General features: G+C 39.7%; 1 protein-coding gene across 1 annotated transcript in view; it reads left to right on the top strand.

The window, feature by feature from the left end:
• Positions 1-22,956, top strand: part of cbl (Cbl proto-oncogene, E3 ubiquitin protein ligase) — a 38,951-nt gene that overhangs the window by 5,852 nt on the left and 10,143 nt on the right. The window contains exons 2-7 of the mRNA XM_042413745.1: positions 68-315; positions 15,961-16,107; positions 17,003-17,159; positions 19,499-19,620; positions 21,446-21,583; positions 22,419-22,506. Coding sequence (XP_042269679.1) covers positions 68-315; positions 15,961-16,107; positions 17,003-17,159; positions 19,499-19,620; positions 21,446-21,583; positions 22,419-22,506 — 900 coding nt within the window. The remainder of the gene's footprint in view (positions 1-67; positions 316-15,960; positions 16,108-17,002; positions 17,160-19,498; positions 19,621-21,445; positions 21,584-22,418; positions 22,507-22,956) is intronic.

Below are 22,956 nucleotides of genomic sequence, written 5' to 3'. Positions count from 1 at the left end.
CCTTTCCACACCCACTTCTTGTCTCTAACTGTATCTCATCTCCCCCTCACATCCTCCTTTTCTGCAGGTGGTGCGTCTTTGCCAAAACCCCAAATTGGCCCTGAAGAACAGCCCCCCTTACATCCTGGACCTGCTGCCAGACACCTACCAGCACCTGCGCACCATTTTGTCCCGCTATGAAGGCAAAATGGAAACTCTGGGGGACAACGAGTACTTCCGGGTCTTCATGGAGAACCTAACCAAGAAAACCAAGCAGACCATCAGCTTGTTCAAGGAGGGCAAAGAGCGCATGTACGAAGAGAATTCGCAACCCAGGTGAGAAAAGTGAATAAAAATACGGCAGCTAGTCAAACAATAATTGAATGGATATGATTCTTGAGGTGACTGGTGTGAAACTGGCTCCATTTGGTTTCTCTGTTCTCAAACCTTACTGCTGAGCCATTCTTCTGGTTTTCTTTAATGAACTTATCTGAAACAAGTGAATTTGAGGTGTGAAGAGTCTGTGATACAGTAGTTCATTCTGAATAATTATGACTAAACAGGCACAGAGTGAACAATTGCACTCACTCCCAGCCCTCAGGGTGGTTGTAGCTCAAGTTGTATCAAAACAAGAGGAGAGAGGTGTTGTGGTTTGAGCATGTGAGCAACTGTGGTCAGAATGGCGCTTAATCTACAGCTGCCTGCCTGCCTGTCACTCTGTTTTTGTGCCTCTTTATCTCTACCATCTCCTTAAACATTTTCCCTTCATGTAGCAGTCTTATTGTAATGTTTTTTTTTTTTTGTTTTGAAGTAACACAATGCCTCCTTGCCTATCTCTTTCTCTCCTTTTACATTCAGTAGTCTGTTGCTCTGAAAACAGACACACAAGTGTGGAATCTGTAACAAGAAAAAGCTGTTGTCCTGTTTTGAATTAATAAGATAGTCCTGTAGTTAAAAATACGCAATGAGAATAGGCATCTTTTTGAAGACAAAAGATACCACAGGAGACATCAAGCTTTTTAGCAGCATAAAGATACTGTAGTGTTGGCTAGCAGGGCCTCAGAGGTGCAGACTAGCTGCTGGATGGAGCTCTCCTTACCTCCTTGCTTGTATCACTATAGATGCCTTTTGATTCCTTGCATGCTGTTGGTAAATACTCTCAGACATAGTTTGTGACAGGTATCATATACAGTATGGTAATAAAATGGTGAAACTGCTTTCATTAGATTTCCATTTCATTCAAGATGTGTCAGTATCAAATATTATCCCAGTAAGGCCTTCCTCAAGAACTGACTGTTGGGTGGTTGCTTCTCCTGCTGGAAGAGTGACCCACAGACTGTTTTTAAAAACACTCCGGGTCTTTATGTCTTGCTGCTGTCTTTGGGAGCTTTTGGATTGGTCTGTTTGACAATGACACTTTGGCAGTTGAGGAAATTGGTGGACAGAAACCATTGCCTATGGGAAGTATTACAGTTGGGTTTTTTAAGGTGTGCAAATCTCCTTGCTATTGACATTTCCTTTATTGTTGTTACTGCTGCAGAACTATAAGCATGTTGCTTTGATATACAGGACAAAATTGCTATTTTCAATTTAAATGATCATATTAATGTAATCTTTGTGAGTATAAGGAAGAAGCTGATATCTTTAGTGCATGTACTGTTATGATTCAAGAGGTGATTCACTTCATCCCCACAGACCAGAAGTTGGTCATGAATGGAGAGTTGATTCTCAGCACTAAAACCACATACTGAAGAGAAGATGGAGTCTTTTTCTGTCACTCTGCCATCACTTCATTGCCCACCAAATATTTCCATTTAATCACCAGATGTGTCATTTGTGCTTTAGTAAATGATAATTATCTGTCTTAATTATCTAAATTTGCAACACAAGTCAACATAAAAATGTTGACTTGTGACCAGTCAGAACAGAATAGAGTAGACATCAAAAAATCAGCTGATCATCAGATTTCCATCTGCTCTGTAAATCACTCATCCTATGTTCTCCTTTGAGGAAAAAATCAAACTAAAGAAATTTTTATTTTACATTTTTTGGTTTCATGATGATACGTCCTAGTTTTGCATTAATTCAATTAAATAACGCTCCATTATCTGCCTACATAGCTGGAGACATTATTTCAATGCAGCAAATCAAATCTTACATAAAGCAATCATGGCATTCGATCATAAGCAGAGCAGACGGTCACACTGAGCCAGACAGCAGCCGGCTACACAACAACCCAAATTAGCTTTCCTGCTAAAGTCTCGTTCTTATCTAACTTAAAAATACAAATACTGTCTTGTCACACATTGTGTCTTGTCAAGGGCATGTGTTCGACAAGTGACGAACAAACATTTGCCGGGGAGCAGTGTACCGCTAACATCATCTAGCAGGTTAGCTTGCTAATTAGCTGCTCAACTGTAGCACGTTAAACAGCGTGTTAACGTACCAGCAAGTGTCACTTCAGTGCTGTTAGATGCTAGTTTGGTCATTGCTCTTCAAACTCCTTGTTAGTGACAAACTATTTGTCCATGACTTGTAGCTACAGCAGCTTGTTTACTTTGTCTCCTTTCCATACCGGCACTCTGGCAGCCTGCCAGCTAATGTCAGTCAAACAAGACACCGTCAACGCCCCTCCAGCCAGCTGTGACAAAAAGGAGCATTCCTGATATTTCCCTCTTTTAATAATCCAATATACACATTATTTTTGACTGCAAAGAGAGATTATGAAACGTGATTTCAGTTGGACCTTAAGCCTTTGCTTGCAAAAAAACATCTAAATGCCAATAGACTTAAGTTAAGAGAAAGAGAACCTTAAAGGGGTTATTCAGATAGGCTGTAAAGCTGGTTTTAGAGTTTCCTGGTTTGACCTGAATGTCAGTGAAGAAAAAGTGACCTGGAGGTAGGCAGATAAGACATCATTGATAAATACTATTAAAGAGGAGACGTGGAGGCAGGTAAATGTTTTGTGTTGCAGTGATACTCCAGTTTCCTTATATCATTGCAGTGTTTTGTAATGTATTTACATATTTTTTAGAGATGCTGCTCGACATTCAGTGGCTTTCTCCAAAATTGTAGAGCAAACCTACAAGCTTACCCTAGAAGTCTTTTGTTCAAGGAATGTCCTCCCACGTCAAGCCCACCTACTGCCTCTTAAAGCATATATTAAGCTGCTGTCTTGTTTTGAAAAAAATAGGTAATAGCCTTATCTAGGCAGTCCTAAATGATACATCCTCATCTCATTGCTCAGTTCCTCAGTGAGATTGTTCTATCTCAGCTAACATGACAGTAATCTTACTGGCAGAAGAACCCCACAAAGACAACCAGAAAGAAGAGGAAGCTTCTATCTCAACCATCCATGTATTTAACATACCGATAATGCTATTTTTAGCCATTTTAACCTGTGAAATTCTATTTCATCATCACTGAATTGCACGAAGAGGCTGTACAAAAAGAAATTCCTGGTTAAAGCAGAGGAAACGCACACACACAAACAGTAGCCAGGCGTAACACACAAAGACTGCTATTGTCTGTGTGGAGAAGGCAGTGGCAGTGACACTAACCAATGGATATCAGCCCACTTAAGAATGCTATAGAATCAACCAATGACATTGAGCCGCTAGAGAGACTAGTATGTGGTTAGGCGGCAGCTGAGCTCAGCACAAGGCTTAGACTGAAAAGTTGAACTGTAAGGATAAAGATGAATACTAATCTCACCGCCTGAATGCAGAAAGAATACTTTCATAACGTGCTGCTTTCACCGTGTTCTTTCATTCAGCCTTAAAGGGATAGTTCATATTTTTTGAATTGGGGTTGTGTGAGATACTTATCCATAGTCAGTGTATTACCTTCAGTAGATTTGGGATGGCATGCTCATAGTTTGGAGAAGCAGACAGGAGTACTGGCACAGAAACTAAGCAATGTACTGCTGTGAATGGGGACAGCAGCAAAACATATTTTAGCCACCTAAATAAAGGCCCACCTAAAAAAAAATAAAAAAATAAAAAAAATAAGTGTATGCTATATTTAGAATATATTCAGCCTTTACTGTACATTTATACTGTATACTGTACTGCCAGATTGACAACTTATTGCTAACATTTTGCTCTGCTCCACCTGCATTGACTGTCACTTTTCTGCCGCTCCTTCAACCACACACTCACTACGCACACACATTACACACTGCCCTATTCCTTAACGGAGCTACGCTACTCTTAAAACAGTATCTTTCATGTAGATGTCTTTTGAAGAATGAGGAGAGGGAGGATGACTCAAATCAATTCCACAGTAACGTAAGGTGTTATCGTGCTTGCACAGTGTGCGAGTGAAAATCATTAGTAGCCCATTGATGTTAATGATTGTGTGAAATATTTGCAGCGGCGATATGCCACTGCAGAATGAATATAGGGGAAACACTGTAGTTATTGACTATGTGATAATGAACAGGACTCCAACATAGCTTAATGGCTTTTTTCCAAGTCTGAGTGAGGGATCTTAGTGTAGCTTGAGAGCACTGAATGCAGTGTGGGTGGATATGCTATATTGTGACGCTGTACAGACCTCTCCACAGAGATTTAGATCCTCTATTTATCTGTAGTGACCTCCCATACGAACCACGTAGATTGTTTAGCTTTAGAGATGAAGTAGAGTTGAGGTAGTACAGTATAAACTTGGCTTGGTTTTCAGTCCAGTCTTGACTTTAGTAGCAGCTGAGTTTTATGGGTATGAGGTGCCATATATTTAGTGTTTTTACATTCCTTGGCATAGATACAGGGGTGAGAAAGAGAGTGAGGATGAAAATGAGTCTTGCTACTTTGAGCAAGACTTAATTATTAACACTGACAGCCTATATTCAGTCAAAATCAACACAGCAGCGCAGTAAGCACTTCCTCCTTGTTTGCTTCACTCACTTCCTCTTATTGCTTTACACAGCAGAGCTGAGACATTTTCTGGTTTGAGAGTTGACGAAGGCCCCACACGAACATGGGTTGCTTTTAATCAACTTCTTTTTTATTCTTCATCCAAGTGTGTGAGATTTTTTCACTAGAGAATGAGGTGAGGATGTTGTAAGTCCAACTAGAGAAGTGAGAAATGCTTAATTTCAGAGCAGTTCCATGGTTCATGATATTTGTACAAGTTACAACAAACAAAATAGAAGCAGTTTGCATGCAGTTACAATTTGACTTTTGCGTTATGAAAGTGACCAGTGAGTTTAAATTGTGTGATAAAAAGGTTTGTTATTAACAGATGGTTAATTTGCTCAGTGTAGAGAAATGAGCATGCTGTCCTACTCTTGAGTATCTTCTTGATTTCAACATGGCTGCTGTGTCTGTAGCCAGTCTGTATTCATTTACTCTTGAAACATATACAGTTTGTTTACTGTTATCCATCCCACAGTTCCTGAGCAGAGTAATACAGTAGAAGGTTGATCAGTGTGTCCACAGAGAAGCCCTTTAACCCCCCTCCTCCATGGATCTAACCGGATACTGCTTTGACCTCTCTGGGAGAGTCTGTTTGATCGTCTTCCTGGGCTAAGCTGCCATTGCATCCTGACCACCGTCGATAGGTCCAGCTGGTCACAGGAAGTGGTGGGTTTAAAGGCTGCAGGGTGATGCAACTGCACCGTGGGACAGTCTGCACTGCAGAAAGTGACAGACCTGGAGAACAATAATGTGTCATAAATATAATTTGTACAGTAGTATATCTCTTATGGTCATTTGTCTCTTATCTTATCTTTACACACCTAATCCTTTGCCGGTGAAAGGCATTATGGTTGTTGGCTTTGTTCCAAAGCACTCATAAAGCACTCTTCACTACAGCTGAGTGATGCCAACATTTCAAAATCTTGAATTTATCTTCTTTTTTTTGTTTGTCCATTTTGTTTTTTTTGACAAAAAATTGTAATGTAAGATATTGTCATCTCAACTACCTTAAAACATCTTTACATTTCATATTGTAATCACCATGATGTACTGAACTTCTGTGAACTTTTAATATTTGATGGTGGTATTTCGCAGTATTCTAATAGAGCCTCGTTCCAAGCAAATATTAATAAAATCCACTGCCACACACTTTCTCTGTTAAACCAGCGAGAAAGTGAAGTTAAAGGAATGGCTGATTTTGTGTCTAAGAAAAAGGCGAAATTGCCTGTTAAGTTATGTTTTAGCTTTGCAGCAATTTTTTTTAATGTGCTTTAAATAGTTGCCCCTTACTTCACGATGTTGTACGCATTAACCTCTCAACACATGTACAGTTGAAACACTTAGTTAATTAATCGATTAGTCTATCAACAGAAAAATATTTAAGTCATTTTTTTTTTTTTTTTTAAAAAGCCTCCCAAAAATCCAGTTGTAGCTTCTCAATTGTTAATATTTGCTTCTTTTCTCAGTTTTATATCATTATAAACTGAATATCTTTGTCTTTTGAACTGTTAGTCAGACAAAACAAGACATTTGAAGATGTCCCCTTGGATTCTTGGAAATTTTGATAGAATTTTTTCACTATTTTCTAACATTTATAGAATAAACTGCTAAATCAATCATTTAACATTCAAGACAAATAAGGAAGACTAACCGATAATGAAAATAATCTTTAGTTGCAACTCTGCAAACATAATCCACATGGTTTTTAGTCCTACTCCTCACTGGCCCCTCCTTCTTTACTTGCTTCCATCATTCCTACCTTCCTTTACTGACAGCGTATTCCTCTAATCCTTTGCACAATAGAAAAATGCATTCCAGACATGCTTTAGTGATATTATTACAATAGTCGGTAGGAACAACTTCCTCAAGCTTCTAGTCATTCAGCCTTCCCTGCAGCTGAGCTATTGCAGATGAGAGCTGGTCTTTGGCCTTATCCAAGGCAAAAGGTTTCAGTGGCAGGTGCCTTGAGGAGCCAACAATGATTTGGATTTTGGACTTTTCACTCATCATGACAATAACCAGTTGTTCTAAAATGTTTCAACCGTTAGTCACATGTGCTGTGCATGACTGTGAAGTTGTTAAGAGATTTGTGTTTGCATCTTTATCTGAAGCATAGTTGTGGTGAAACGTGCACACTTTGCAATCTGCTTTCCTTTCAGTGCATCAGGACAGGTGCTTTGCACTGTTTGTCGACTGTCACTTCACAGTTACAGGTCTCTGTTTCTAGTCACAGCACCTGGCTGTCTGGACATTTGTGTTTTTGAATATAACTCCATTTTCTAATGTTTATTTTATTTGTTGCTCGGGTCACATCTTGCTGTTGCTTGCTGTCAAACCTGGATGAAAAAGTTCATAGCATGAAATTCATTCTGCAGCTGTTTACAGTAAAGTGCTTCTGTGCTGTCAATGATTCATGTAGACAAGCCTTTGTGCACACAGAAAAACATATCATTGTACGGTACAGTACCTCTGATATTTGCAAATGTCATTTGCACCCATTTCTATTTTGGTTCATCAAGAGAGCCCCATCCTAAAATACAACTTCCTATTTTCTGTAAATGTACCTGACATCCATGTGAAACAAAGGTCTGTCTCTGAGAGCATGGCTCTTTACTTTGACTATCTTAAAACCCATCTTATCACCACAGCTATAATATTGCAGGAAAGGTCTGTGTTTGCAGTATTGGATGAAGCCATCAGGAAATGCAGTGGTGCATAACAATGATGAGAGATCAATCTGATTACAGGAGAAAGTTTGCATGAAAATAATTCATTCCTGTTTTATCAGTAGCTGCTGGGCTAATGTTAGTTTAACGATTTAGATACTCCCACTCATTTTTTAAAACAGATTAATACAGTCATGGGTTGCTGCTAAATTTGGATGTGTAAATGGACAGTTTCATGTCATCGTATAGTTAAATGGGAAACAGCTATGCTGAGCTGATAGTCCTGTATTGACTAGTTGGAAAAAGGTTCAAGATTGTGCCCAGAGATAGATGAGTGGTTAAGGCTGCTGTATGTGTTCTAGGATGAATTTTGACAAAACCCCAATCAAAATTTTCCAAATAAAATGTTGAAGTTGATAACTTGAGACATAGGTATTGTGTGTGTCTCCCACAGAAGTGAAACAATCAGTTTTCCTAAATAACTCTGTTGTCTGTTGATGCACTTGACCAGAAAAGAAATGAGTGTGAATCAAATCCTTTAGTGTCAAACTGCTACTGAGTGCCAGTGTCTCATTCTCAAAGCGATTTACTGTAGCTTAACTCTCATATCAAAGAAAGCCACAATGTTTTTTCACACCTCTGCAGTTACCTTCTGCATTCACTCTTAGATATGAATCAAAGTGAACGTGTTGCCTTTTTGGCTCATCTCTCTGTACAAACAGAGATGAATTAAGAAAAATAAAGTGTTGCTTCTGTGTGTACTGCCACAGCAGGGAGTCTTGGCAGCTGTGATGGAGGAGGGAGTAGAGTTAAGGGTAGCCTGTATGGTTAGCTTAGCAGCTAAATGGCTATCAGTGCTGGGAATGAAACAGTTCACACTTCAGAGGCTGCGGGTGTTTCAGCTTCAATTACATTTGCCTACACTTGGAACCTTGGGCTCTATGTGCAGATATATGCATACACATCATGCACACACACAAATAGCAGAGCATCGTGGTTATTTATGTCGCTGCAGTATCAGTAAGCAGCCAACTCATGTAGTCCTCACACTATTAGATTATAGTGATTAGCATGACGCAATCCACCAGCTTCTCTGCCCCGCAGGATATAACAAGCACTTGCTGTTTATCCACACAGAGATAAATCAGCTCCGATATGCACTAAGATATGGCTATTCAACTGTATTGAGAGGATTAAGCCAAAACAGCACTGTTTTCTGTGGGGTTTTTTTTTTACATCTTTATTTTCTCCTCCTTAAGCCTGTGTAATTGACAACAGTGATAAGCGCTTTGAAAGAGAGATGAAATTAAAATACCGAAATTGGTCTGAATATTGCAGAGGTGTGCACTGTGCAGTTGTTTTTTCAATTTTTTTTAATTTAGTTTTATTTTATTTAGGAGTTTGTGTTAGGAAGCGGTTAAGTGTGTTTGGATCACTGCTTAAGTGTAGTGTGTGTGTGTGTGTGTGTGTGTGTGTGTGTGTGTGTGTGTGTGTGTGTGTGTGTGTGTGTGTGTGTGTGTGTGTGTGTGTGTGTGTGTGTGTGTTGTGTGTGTTGTGTGCTGTCATGGCTGTTTCCTGATGGAGATCTGGAGTGAAGCCAGTTCCGGAGAGTTAAATTTGTAAAGTGATGACTAGAGCAAAATGGAGACCCAGAATTACAAACACACTCTCCACTGTGTTTCTCAGTACAACCAGACTTAGTTTTAATTTCTGTATATATTTTTGTATAAGCAGCGTTTAACACATTCTTAAACTCTGTGTCCAAAAACAAACTATCCTCGGTCTGAAGAAGTGGACCCTCCATTTCCATTTTCATGTGTCATCATATAAACAGATGCATGGAGCAGCAACATACTCACTTGCTTCCCTGTTAACAGAATATCAAGAATGAACCTAAATCGGATCCAACAGACATTGAAAAAGCATGACTTTTGGTTCCAAGAAGGGCGGGTTTGAGCATAGCCAAGAAGGGGTGTTGCAGTATCCTTTTTTTTGTCTTGACCCTGCAGTTTTTTTTAAACAATCCTCCACACTGAAAGACTTCTTAAAACTGAGTGGAAGTATGAGTGGAATTAATTTGCTTTGAAATTAAATAATAGTTTATCTGATGATGATGATGCATCCATCATATAACCATATTTCCATATGTTTGGGATAACTGTGCTACAGCCATGAGCAGCTGTGATCATAGTCTGTGATGGCGGGCCAGACATGAGCACTTTGAGTATGACCAGAGCAGTACAATAAAAGGTGGCGTTTACCCTGCTGGAAGTGTTGGAAGTCTGATGTTAAGTGTAGGAAACGCCCTGTCACACGCTTCTTGATCCAGTCAGTTTACTGTGGATGTTTCGTCTTAAAACATTCCCTGCAATATTTTAAACTGTCCATGTATTTTTGAAGACATCATAGTTGTAGTCTCAAGGTGTGGCAGGGTGTAAATGTGACTGAACGGGTGGCGGCTGTCCATGTTTCCTCTAAGGACATAAAGCAGATGTGTGAAAAATGTGTTATTGCATCAAAATTGCAATTATTGCGTCAATTCTCCAATTCCTTATAAAAACGTAATCCAAAGGACCCTTGTGACCAAAAGGTTAATGAACAGGGGTTTGCTTGCTCTATTTACTGGTCTCAAAGCACATCCCTGTTCTAGCTTGGTTCATCTTATAAACTTTTGCAAACAACTTTTGGTAGTTTTGTTTCAAGGCTCACTATGTGTTTGATCTACGTTTCCCTTTTAGCCTTGAGCAACAAAGATAATACAGCTGCATGATGATATTACAGCTACTTGTGACTCTGCCAATCCAGACAGACTCTCATTCTGTAAGGTTGACCCTTGCTGGCTGTGCTGCGGTGTATTAGCGCAGTGCGGTGCTGGCTGGCTAGCTGCGCTACTTTATCACAGCCAGCAGGAAACAGGAAGGGAGCAGCCAGCTGCAGGGTCAGAGGTCAATCTATAGCATGAGGGGGATGGTGGACAAAAACCTAGTGTTCAGAAAAAGGTTTGGCTTGTTGCTGTGGTTGTGGTTAAGAGTGACAGTGAGAGACGGAAAAATGAAAACACTGTAGACATATCACCATCCAGTGTAGGTCAGCAAACCATTCTCTGTTCAGCTGTAGCCCCCTGACTCTGCATTGTCCATGTTGGCACAGCAGCTTAAATAGCAGCAACAGTTGTAGGGGTAGGCTATTGGAGCACTGGCTGCTTCCCAATGCACACACCAACTACAGAGCTGGTATTGTAGGATGTAGAGGGACAGAGAGAGATGCTTAAACAGATATCAGCTTGTTCAGCTATGTATGCGATTAGATTTAAACCTGTATCTTACTAAGATTTTCATAGTAATATTCAGCCTGCCTATCTTTCTATCTTTCTGTAATAAAGACGAAAGGAAACAGGGACACACTGTGCATTTTCTTATGCCAGAGACAGCTGTGCCACCCTGTGAGCTTGATGCCAGTCACAGCAGTGTTTGGGTTCACAACTTTAATTTTCTTTCCCTTATTCGCTCTGTTTCTGAGTGAGACAGAGAGAATCAATGACAGTGAATGAGAGAGTGTTTGCCGTAACAGCATGTGTGATAGCCCAGACCTGCCAATGTCAGACTATTTTGACTATTATGACCCCTGTCAACGGCTCTAACAGCATACTCCATAGTTTTATCAAAGGGATCCAAATGACTAGTTAAGAAATGCCTCTCATTATTCCAGGCTTTAAAGCATTTGAATAATTTTGATATACACACTGAATCAAATGGCATTGTGTAATATGCAAAGGCCACTTGTAGAGACCAAATCACAAAGTATTATCATCCAACTCTGCATGTCTATGGAGTTTTGTGTTTTATCATTTTCAATATGCCAGATGAAGCCAGTAAACAACCACACTAGCGGCTCTCTGAGGGTGTACTGGCACACATCAGCATGCTCACAATGACAATGCTAGCATTTCAATGTTTAGCATATTCACAATCTTAATTTAGTGTGATAGCATTCTAATGTTTGCTAATTAGCACTAAACACAAAGCACAGCTGAGGCTGATGGGAATGTCATTAGTTTTGCAGGTATTTAGTCATAAACCAAAGTATTTTGACCAGATGGTGCAAGATGAAAGGTCAGGGGATCAGAGTTATAATAATTGATCCTCTGGGGACCACCAAATTTCATATCAATCCATCCAATAGTTCATCAGATATTTCAGTAACAACAGGACAGCATTCATAGTCTGGGAACCATCAATGTCTGTATAATATTTTGTGCCAATCCATCAAGTAGATGTTGAGATATATCATTGAAAAATTGAAAGCTTTGACCCGTTGTTGACACTAGAAGAAAAATCAAAGGATCACCAAAGTCATTAAAATTCATTATGTAGGGAACTTAAATATATATACTGATAATCCATCCAGATGTTGTTGAGTTATTTTAGTCTGAACCAAAGTGGTGGACCCACAGACAGACATTGCCATTCCTAAAGAACAGGCTAAAAATATAGCTGGAAGCACTGGGTAGACAGAAAGGCTTTCTTTTCATGTTGTTGACATTGCATAGCTAGCTACATAGCAGCTAAACAATTTGCATTATTGCTTTTTTAATCAGGATGGCCCTGCTGCTCATATGCACTACATCCCCTCTTTGCACTTGTGTCGGTACATTAATGCAGTCATAAAACTGGGAATAAGTGCACATTTTTCATTTGTGAACAAAACACTTTTTAGATCACATTGGGATTGGCTTAAATGGGTGAGATTGGTAGCTTGTAGCTCCAGTTCACAGAGCTACAGCATACTAAACATTAGCCATAAAAAACTTAAGACAGCCCTGAATCGATTGCCTTTTGGTCTGTTGAATTCATGTGAAATCCAGCCCATCTTTATCCTTGTGAGATCACAACATTACAGAGCACAGTGTGCCCATCAAAATTGTGGCCCCAAGTGAGAATCTTCAAACATATCATTAGCATTTGCTGGTGAATTAGAAATGAAATTAAATGGTGGGTTTGAAGAGAGGAATTTATAAGCTTGAAGTCTCAAGTAGCCTCCATGAATGTTTCAAGTTCGGAGATGAGGGGAGTGGATAAGTGGATTCATGAGACGGTACAGCAACCTAGATGTGGAAATGAAAGCTGGGAGTGAGGAGGAGATTAACTCTACGCATAAACTTGAGAGAGAAGATAACTGTCTTCATATGATTACGTTGTAGATGAAAGCAGAGCAGGAGGGGGGCTGTTGTAACTTAGATAAAAGCACAGTGTAGAGAGAGGATGACAGGAGAATTGATGAGACTCTCTCTAGGCCAGTAGGGCCACAAAGCAGAAGAAAGAGGAGGACCTCCCGCTGAGATGATAGCTGCAGAAGAAAACGCAGAATAACAGTGTCACAAACGCCTCAGTTTCCTGAGATGACACTGGAAAGGGAAGGCGTTCACGACTACAGCTGCATGATCTCTTCAGGGAAATGCCTGGAGTAGTTGAAGGTCTCATTTTCCACACTGATGGGGGGTAGCCCTGACTTCAAGGACATGCAGTCACTACATCTGGCTTCAAGTCTTCGCTGTAGATTTTAAGTGGGCAGAGCAGTTCAAAAGATTAGACATCTAGCTACAAGATTGTTCACTGTTTGGGGATCATTTACTGCTAAGAGCGTACAAATATAAGGCTTTATCACAGTTTGCAAGCGTTGCATTTTCTCCTACAGATTCTTGCCTGCTCCCTCTGAGGTAGACTATCATACTAACAAGCACTGGTGTCTTTTGGCAGGGTCTCAACGTACACTAATCTTATTCCTCCATCTTCAGTCACTGTCCTCCTTCCCCATTCACTCTTTCCGCTACCCCCCTCTCTCCTCTCATAGGGTACGTAGTGTAGTGTGGGGCAGCTGCAGTGTAGCCACGCTTTCATTGCTGTCTCTCTCGTGCATGTCAATTCACCCTGCCCGACAGCCAAGCACAATCTCCCTCTGTGCTGCCTCGTAAATCATGGCTTTCTCAGCATAACACTTCTAATGCTGTCATGGGGTGCAGTGGTATGGTGACATTGTGCGATTTCCTTCTCTCATCTCCCGGTCTCCTTTCTTTGTCCCTTCTCCTCTCACTTTTGCCTTCCTATCTTCCTTTTTCTGTCTTCTTTTTTTTTTGCTCTCCTACACTTCAGTGCTGTCTTCGTCTTTGCCCATCGACCAGCCTTTTGCAAATAAAATTGAAGTTATATACCAAGTCGCCCAGCATCTTCATTTAAATCATTCTGTGTTAGTGTGTGTGTGTGTCTGTGAACACTGGTGTGTTGTCTCCCTGGACCAGTGACTACTTCTGTATAGTGGAAGCAGCTAAGGACAATTCTCAGAGGGAGAAAACACCAAGTAGAAACCCAACCTTGAATAAAATGTCTTTCGTTTTGCGGTATATTTTAGAAACTAGCCTGTTATTCTTATGAAAGTGAACAGTCTACATTTGAATATCATGTTGCTTTTAAGAGGTGAGGCTAAGCGTTATCTCCTCATGTGTCAGAACTAAACTGAAGAGTCACTGAGTTTGCCTTGTGGAAAAACAAATTTAATGCTACTGTTAAGCTTGTCACGTGTTTTTTTTGTCTGGGAAGTTGTACGTGTATGAAACTCCATTCTCTACATCAAGGCTAAGCTCTATGCCTTCACACATTTAGAAAACTCAAGAAGGCCAATGACATATACGCCCCCCTATTCCCTCCCCCACCACTTTTTGCCCAACAATAGATATATATGACAAGGACGCTTCAATTTAAGGTGATCACAGTTCAGTCTTCCATTTCCTGATGTGGCATGTGACTGCAAACAGCTACGTTTTGGTTTGGACTACAGGCTAGTTGACAGTCGGACACTTGCCTTAAATTGTCATGATTAGCTCAACACATACAGAATAAACTTTTGGCAGGTTGTTGTTGTACACGCAGACAAAGCTTGAACGTCTTCCCCAAGCTGCAAATAGCTTAGCAGTATAAAGCCATGTCACACAGTGTCATCAACCCTGACAGCTCGATGGCGGTGGTGTCATTTCCCTGTAGTAGGAAATGAAGAAACAAGCTAACAAACAAATGAGAGAAGAGGTAGTCAGTGAGCATGCACAAAATGAGAGATGTTGAGGTTCCACTTTAACTTCTAACATTTCCATTTGGTGATGTTCTGCTGCTGCACATTAAGCTTCAATTATCTTTATTAACACTCGTTATTGACACATTATTGGGTAAAATGTTGGTTTATTTCTATTTCGGAGGTCTTGGGATCTCACTGTCACCTCTGCTCCATTTTTATATGGTTTTAAAAGCAAAAGTGAAAGTAACAAATCCAAATACATAAAAAGAATCTAATGCAGTTTGCATACCAGAATTTTTAGAAAGTTGATATTTGCATAATTTAGTCAGCCAAATCGCATCACTGTCTTTTTTGCATTGCCACAGATGGGTTACCAAACAAAAAAGAAAAAATCTTTACCAGTATACTCTTTATGGTTGACTGAAGAAACTGCATGTTTGATGCACATTTGAATCAAATATTTAAAACCTGCAAAATTTACATATTTTTACTATTTCACTACGTTCTTGATCAAAAAAGTACTTTAAAAAAAATTGTTTTTTTCTTTATCAATATGTGAACTAACCAGTGCAGCAATGACTCATTGTGGTGTCACTTAACCTGCATCAGCAAGCTTATGACAGTAAATGACAACTTGGATCATTATTCATTATTCATAAAGAAATAATCAACAATCCTCTTCAAACAGCTCTATGTTGTTGTCCAGTGAAAACTGTGAGTCTCCAAATTTAGTAATATTGAATTTTTCAAATAAACTAAAGGATTAAGTGTTCCTTTATGGGTTGAGGAGAAAATCGGCCCACTTCTTTGGCTGAAAAAATTTTAAAAAATGAATTAGTACAAAGCAACAAACAGAAAACAGGACTGTTTTTCTGAGCTCATGGAAAGTTGACATTTTGGTGGTATGTGGTTTTCACAGGACGGTGACAATATGTTTCTGCCTATGCATGTTTGATAAATACTTTTTTTTTCGTCGTCTTTTGCAAAAGCTAACCGTTATTTGTGGTATGTAATTAATAACTAATGCTTGGCAGGAAAACGACCTACAATCTGATCAGGATCAATGCACCCCATCAGTGATTCATAAAGGATATCCTGTTAAAGAGTACAGTCTTGTGAAGTGTCCTGAGATAACTTTTGTTATGATTTGGCACTATATAAATAAAATTAAATTGAATTGAACTGTATTATTTGTTTGAAATCAGTACATGCAATTACAATAAATTATCAGTTTTGCCCTGCAATACCAAACTAATATTACTTTGTCTAGGATTCTGTTTCATTTGAGAAGCTGTTATACAGGCTAACAACTCTTCAACTCTTGATTTCCACAGGCGTAACCTCACCAAGCTGTCGTTGATCTTCAGCCACATGCTGGCTGAGCTGAAGGCCATCTTCCCCAATGGTCTGTTTCAGGGTGACAACTTCCGCATCACTAAGGCGGATGCTGCAGAGTTCTGGAGGCGCTCCTTTGGAGACAAGTGAGTCTAATTATTTATTATATTTTCACACATTGAATATTATTTTACTCCACTGGTTCCAAACTGGCACCCTTAAACCCCACGGGGTCCCTTACAAGACTTCACCAACAAAATAAAATTCAATTCCACTCATTTAATTCATTAGCAGTTACTGCAGTGAGAGAATATACAAGAGACAACTGAGAACAATTGTCTCCTTGCTCTTCCTTCACTCACAGTAGTCACAGACAATAAATATGTCTTCTCTGGGACAAACAATAGGTAATTGAATGAAAAGATCTGTTGAATCAGTCCCTAAGTGTAGTCATACCAAAATAAACCCGCCATGTAGAAATACAAGCACATTTTCACAGCTGGGTTTTCCAAATACTGTGTGATAATTCATTAGTTCCCCCATTTATCACATAACTGTTTGTTTAATACATCTTACATCCCCAGCAGGAAGTGGCCTACGATATTGGGAAAGCACAGTTCTGTATTTTGTACATTTTTGCCCAAGTGCACATGAAATGTGATCTGTGTGCATATCTGGGAAGTGTTATTTGAAAGAACACATCAGATTAGAAGTCAAGTTTTATTTGGTCGTACTGAAAGTGTCTTCACAGAATAGCATTTCCTTTTTTGAATCATTTTGCATCATTACTGGAAATGCAGGTTGTATCTGTATTTAGAGGTTTTTGTGGTGTGTTATATGCAGGTGAATTAGTTGCTCATGATGCACTCAAAGTTATAATCAAGACTGTCACTGCATCTTTACTGTATATAGAGTATGCAGCAAGCAATCATGCAGGTAGTCTTCATTCAATACTTATTATTTATGATGTTTTGGTGTTTGATTCCTATTTCATTTTTTTCATGAGGATGTCATCATCTGTTTTTGTTGTGTTTATTACAGGACTATCGTGCCTTGGAAGGTGTTCCGTCAGTCTCTCCACGAGTTTCATCCCATCAGCTCCGGACTGGAGGCCATGGCCCTCAAGTCCACCATTGACCTCACCTGCAACGACTACATCTCTGTCTTTGAGTTTGACATATTCACCAGGCTATTCCAGGTAGTGAACGCACACATACACTCTGTACCTTTCTCCTTCTGTTATCACTTAAGTGTGAGTTAATGAGAGGAGAGATGTGCAAAGGAAGACAGCAATAGAGAAGACAGATTGAGAGCAGTTCATAGGAGTCTTAGTGTAGGAAACAGATTTCATTTGAGCAGCACATAATGAATTTAAACTAATCTGCCATATCTTTTTTTGGCTAACTGTATCAACTTGTTAGCAAGACGCCTGCTGACTTATTCACGCCGTCAGATGGGACTGAAGTTGAAACTCTTCCCTCTTGACAGATAGAAATGTGTGGCAATGATTTTATCCTCTTAATTGGATGTCTGTCATCATATGGCCCAGACTTGTTTTCTTTTTTCTAGCTAGATAGCTATACTGAGCTCCTTCTCAAGGGGCGCACACCATTACATGTTCTCCCCTAAGGCTGTACTTTCTTACTACTTGATTAGTAATAAAAAGGCGAGGCTGAACATTTGTGGAATAATTCCTTAGAAAGGAGTCTTTCTGAACTGAGCATGCACATTGGGGCTGTAGAGCGTTCTTTCGTCAGTTTATGAGTTGGTTTACTTTGCCAAACCCTGACTCAACTTTGTAATTGATAGACCACACTATGAGCACCCTGCTCATGAGCTGGGAGTTGTGGTGAGCTTAGGAACTAAATGCAGCCAACCATCTATATTTTGCAGTGATATAGAAAAGTCAGCAGACAGCCTATTAGTTTTTGGACTATTTTGGTGTATATTTATGTGGCGCAGGTGCTACACAGAATTTCTGTAGCTCAACTCATTTTATCAGCATAGAATGACATTGCAAGAGAAAAAAAGGGCAGATAAAAAGAAAGAGAGAGTAGAGAACGGGGAGGACAGAGGGCAAGTTTATCAGGCATCATCTTCCGAGCTTATCTGTACTAAGTAGTGTGAGCATTTACTATCAGTTCTGTCATTAACACAGTACCAAATGAAAACCTCTCCCTTTTTTATACCATCTCACATATAAGCTAAACTAATTTACATAATCTAAAACCTCTTGTATGCGATAGTGTGTGTTGTTTATGCCCTCAGTGACATTAGCCGTGGCTATTTGTGTGCAGTGCAGTGACAGACTTAATGAAGCCTAAACAGAATGCAGACATTTCCTATGACACTCCCTCATACAGAAAAAGCCTCCCCTAAATGTCTTCAAACTTGAAGAGGAAGTGAGCCTGTGGCCATTTTGAGCTCTGTCCTTGATATGCAGCAGACTCTAGTGATATGTTGGGTGTTTTTTACATTTTTTTATTACTATGAAGAGTCTTTCAAATATCTCATTTTATGCACTATGTTTAAGCTAAATGATGTGGTGGTGATTATAAACTAATATTTAGTGGAAAGTTTACTTGCTTTGTTCAGTTAAGTGTAAACAGAGATGATCAAGTGTAAAATCTCCAAATGGCAATAACTGGCAATAAATGTACAGTTAATAGATATGACATTACCATAAGTTAGTAAACTACACTCAAAACACAACTATCAACCCAGGCAGTTTATCATCACAGTTCATTACAACAGAGATAAGATATACCATATCTAGCACTTTCAAGACCATTTCAACTTGCCACTTCCTTTGTGCAAAAAGTATAAATAACCACCATCAGATTTTATTTTGGGCAAATACGGAGAAACTGCTGGAGGACTGGACAGTCCCTTTCTTGTTATTTAGCTTGATAAATGTGTTTGTACATACAAAACGTTGTACAGCGTCAACCATGGCCACGACTTTTGCAGCTCATGTTAAGTGTTGCATGTGTTAATTCTACTTCCTTTCACACACCAGGCAGACTGCTGAGAGCAATTGCGGAACCACCTACTCACTACCACACTCAGTGAGCTGTAGAGTAGTATAAGTTCGCTGAAGTCCTCACATTTTTACCTTTTTATTGTTTGGGTGGCTTCACTTGATTTTGGGTCAAGTAGTCTTTAAAGAAAGCAACATAAACACCTGTGAAGTTAACTTTTGCCGGCCTCCTATATGGGAAGCTGTTTGCTAGTGTCCGTTTAACCTTCCTCGTTCTGCGGCTCCAGATGGTGCCAAATGAGTTGCATGCTGTTTTACTTGTTGCAAATTCTGCTTAAAATACCTTTTTACATTGCTTGACCCAGGCTGAAATGGACATTGTAAATCACACTGATGTTCAGTAAACAGTTGTTTTAGCGTCATCCGCAATGAAGTATATTTCTCCATTACTCTGCTCATGCTGTTATTGCAATGTCCATTCACTCACACATCATATGAGTCACTCTCTCTTTCTCTTGTGTGTGTGTGTGTGTGTGTGTGTGTATGTGTGTGTGTAGCCTTGGTCGTCCCTGCTGCGGAACTGGAACAGCTTGGCAGTTACTCACCCGGGGTACATGGCCTTCCTCACCTACGATGAGGTCAAAGCACGGCTACAGAAGTTCATTCACAAGCCTGGCAGGTGAGACATAAAGAGACAGGAACACTCAAACATGTTATAAGGCAATCTAAATCAACCTTCTGTCTAAACACAAGATATGGTCTTATTTGGTGACACTTGCGTCTTGGTGTGAATGCAGCAATGTGGGAATAACTGCACATTTCTCAGAAGTGACTGTGACCTCTCAGTAACCTCCAGTTGACCTACTATGAATGTTTTTTGGGGGTTTTTTTGTCCATAGTCAACTTCTATTAGCACATTTGGTCAATTTTAGCATCACTTTACTTTATCAATTTAACAAGAACAATGCTCAGGTGTTTCCATGGGCAACAGGTATACTGTAGCTCTCAGGACCTATTTCTGTCTCTGCTCCGGTGATGACGTGTGTCTGTGTGTGTGAGATGTGCATAGTCAAATAAAACCATTGTTGGTACCTCAGTGACTGGTGCTTTTATTCTGCACACAAACACACACAAAGAAATGCAAATTATCATGGTTTTGCTTTGCATCAATACAATGAGAGGCAGTGCACAAGTTAAAATTGCTTCCAGTTTTACGTACCAGTTATGCTATGGTGTGTGTGTGTGGGCTTGTGTGTGAAGGACCCAGGGCAGCTTGGCACTGGTACCTAGCATCAATGGCCTGATTGTACACTGAAAGCTGATGTCACTTCTTCAGCCTGGCCTGCATAGGGCGACGTTGACATCCTAGCAGTTGTTGGTCAATGTGAGTGCAGCATTTCAACGCTATAAATTACAGTTTATTGTCATATTACGGCTGGTGTTATTGGTATAGCAGTCTTCTGCCAAGATTTCTTTTTTTCACTTGTTCAGTGTCGCAAAACTCAATAATGTACTGTCAATGACTAATGAGGGAATCCTAGCACATGCTTGTATCTTGTAGGATGGATTAATATCTATCTGGCCTACCTACATCAGATATCAGTCGTCCCCAGCTTGCCCTGAATTCTGCAGTTAAAGTACTAACAAAGACAGGCCTCTGCGTAGGTGACGCCCCCGCAGCTGATTCATAACTAGTCATTTCCTAATACAAATGTATCAACTCCTCAACTTGTACATAGAAACAAGCGGGCCTTAAAAGGCGAACTACTGGAGAGTAGCCGCGTGTCTTTCTTGAGCTGGCTCTCACTCTGTCTGTCTCGTGTCCATGAGCAGCTGTACTTTAAGCTCTTCCAGGCCAGTTAACCTGACTCCGGTCAGGTGGTCAGTCCACTCTTGCCCTCCAACTAGTGATGAAACCACGCTCACCCAGGCTGCAGCACAACTTGTCCGTTAGGCACCACACCTTACATTTGCTTGACGTTGGTTATTTATCCTACAGCTTTTATGTATACTAGCAATGATGAGTTGTAATGTACAGCTTGTCTAATACTTTTTTTTTTTTTTGCTTTATTATATTCCCATTCAGATCATATGTTTTCTGTATTTCTGTGTAGTTGTTGTATCTTATACGTATATTAGATATGCATTATGTTTTGTATCGCATTTTAAGTAAACATTTTTGTATCTGTTATGTCTTTAAAAAAAATTTGACTTGACAATGACTGGTTTCAAAGACCAGTGCTACGCAGTGTTATTCATATTTTTTTATTATTTTAAGCTCATGAATGTCAAAAAGATATTTTCATGCATAATTCTGCATACATAGTGGTATTTGGACTTATTTGAATGAATGAGAGGATGCTTGCAAAATTACAAAAAGAATGCATTTCTTATTGTGCACAATTTGTAGGCACCGACTATTTGATCACTTCTTTTCATTATAACACAGTGTGACCCTTTGACACAAATTCACCGTGTCTTTTTTTTCATGTATCTCTCCTCAGTTACATCTTCCGACTGAGTTGCACACGGCTGGGCCAGTGGGCCATCGGCTACGTGACAGCGGATGGAAACATACTCCAGACCATTCCCCACAATAAACCCCTCTTCCAAGCCCTCATAGATGGCTTCAGGGAAGGATTGTAAGTCCAGTAGCATTTTGTTTGGCACCCTTTTATCTGTCATTTTCATGTCACTGGGAGGTTTATTCTGGCCCTCTGATCTGCTGTTCTGTGTCTCTGTGGCTGGTTCTTGGTCTTCATTTTATGCAATTTTAATAGATGATCTGTAAGTCAAGCTTCCTGTCATTTGCAGGGCTTCTCTTTTGCCTGTTACTTCTCCTTTACTTTTCTTTCCAAGTCCCACAGAGCATGCATCTCTATGTAAACTATGCCGTTCTGTTTTGCATCCCATGATTGAATCTGCCTTTCAGCTCTAAACCAGTCCAGCCATATCATATTGCTTGCTCCCATCATTCCACTGTTATCATAACCAGAATAGAACTGTTGGTTTCTAATGCAGCTCAGTCAGTGGTTTAGCTAGCTGGCGTAAAACTCATCATCTTATGCCAATTTTGATTCCTTTGTTTTAATGAAAGCTATGGCTGGCTTGTCCCAACTTGTAATTAAATGCCGATTTAAACTGGGAAAGCCTACACGGTATATCGCCTGCATCTACAAAGCATTTATCACATGGTAATTATAGCATCTGACCCATTTGTAAAATAATCACGTGCTGTACATGCATCAGCTCTGTGATATTAAAACACGCTGCCAGATTGAATGATTGGGTTGAACAGATGTTTTCATTACTGCTGCCTGTTAGGTATACATGCAGTATAATCATACCAACTAATAATGATGATGATAACTTTTAGATGAAAATGCCTGTCCAAACACTCAAGGATACTCTGAGAGGAGGGGTGTAATACGCCTCTGTGTGTGTAGCATCTAAATTTATGCACCTCTGCATCCACAGCTATTTATTCCCTGACGGCCGGACGCAGAACCCTGACCTGACAGGACTATGTGAGCCTTCACCTCAAGACCACATCAAAGTCACACAGGTCAGAGCAGTCTACTTCTCAAACTGCATCCTCAGTCTTTAATATCTTGTACATTCTTGCAACCCCTTGGTATTTTATTCTAAAGGTCAAATGATTTTTTTCAGTCGACATGCAGCCCAGTAGAGATCTCTGTTGGGGAAAAAAGTGATGCTATAATGCATGACCAAAAGGAAGTAGAAGTAGAAGATGTGATAAAAACACACAGAAATTGAGTTTGGCAAGGTTAAGTAGCCAACTAACCAAAATATTTAAACAAATAACACTTGATGTTTTCTGCCTGATGTATCTGTCTGATAAGCAAAATACTAATAAACTGGATGAAATTATTTTTGCATTATGTTTAAAAAATGTCCACAGTGCAGAATAAACTGCACTAGTAGGACTTTGTAATGGGTAAATACTTAAGTTTTTAACAGGATATTTTGGTTTTAATAGACATGGCTTCAAGCG

This window comes from Thunnus maccoyii, chromosome 6, assembly GCF_910596095.1.
Source record: "Thunnus maccoyii chromosome 6, fThuMac1.1, whole genome shotgun sequence".
Classification (NCBI taxonomy): domain Eukaryota; kingdom Metazoa; phylum Chordata; class Actinopteri; order Scombriformes; family Scombridae; genus Thunnus; species Thunnus maccoyii.
Note: the sequence above shows the minus strand (reverse complement) of the source record. Positions and strands in the feature narration are given on the sequence as shown.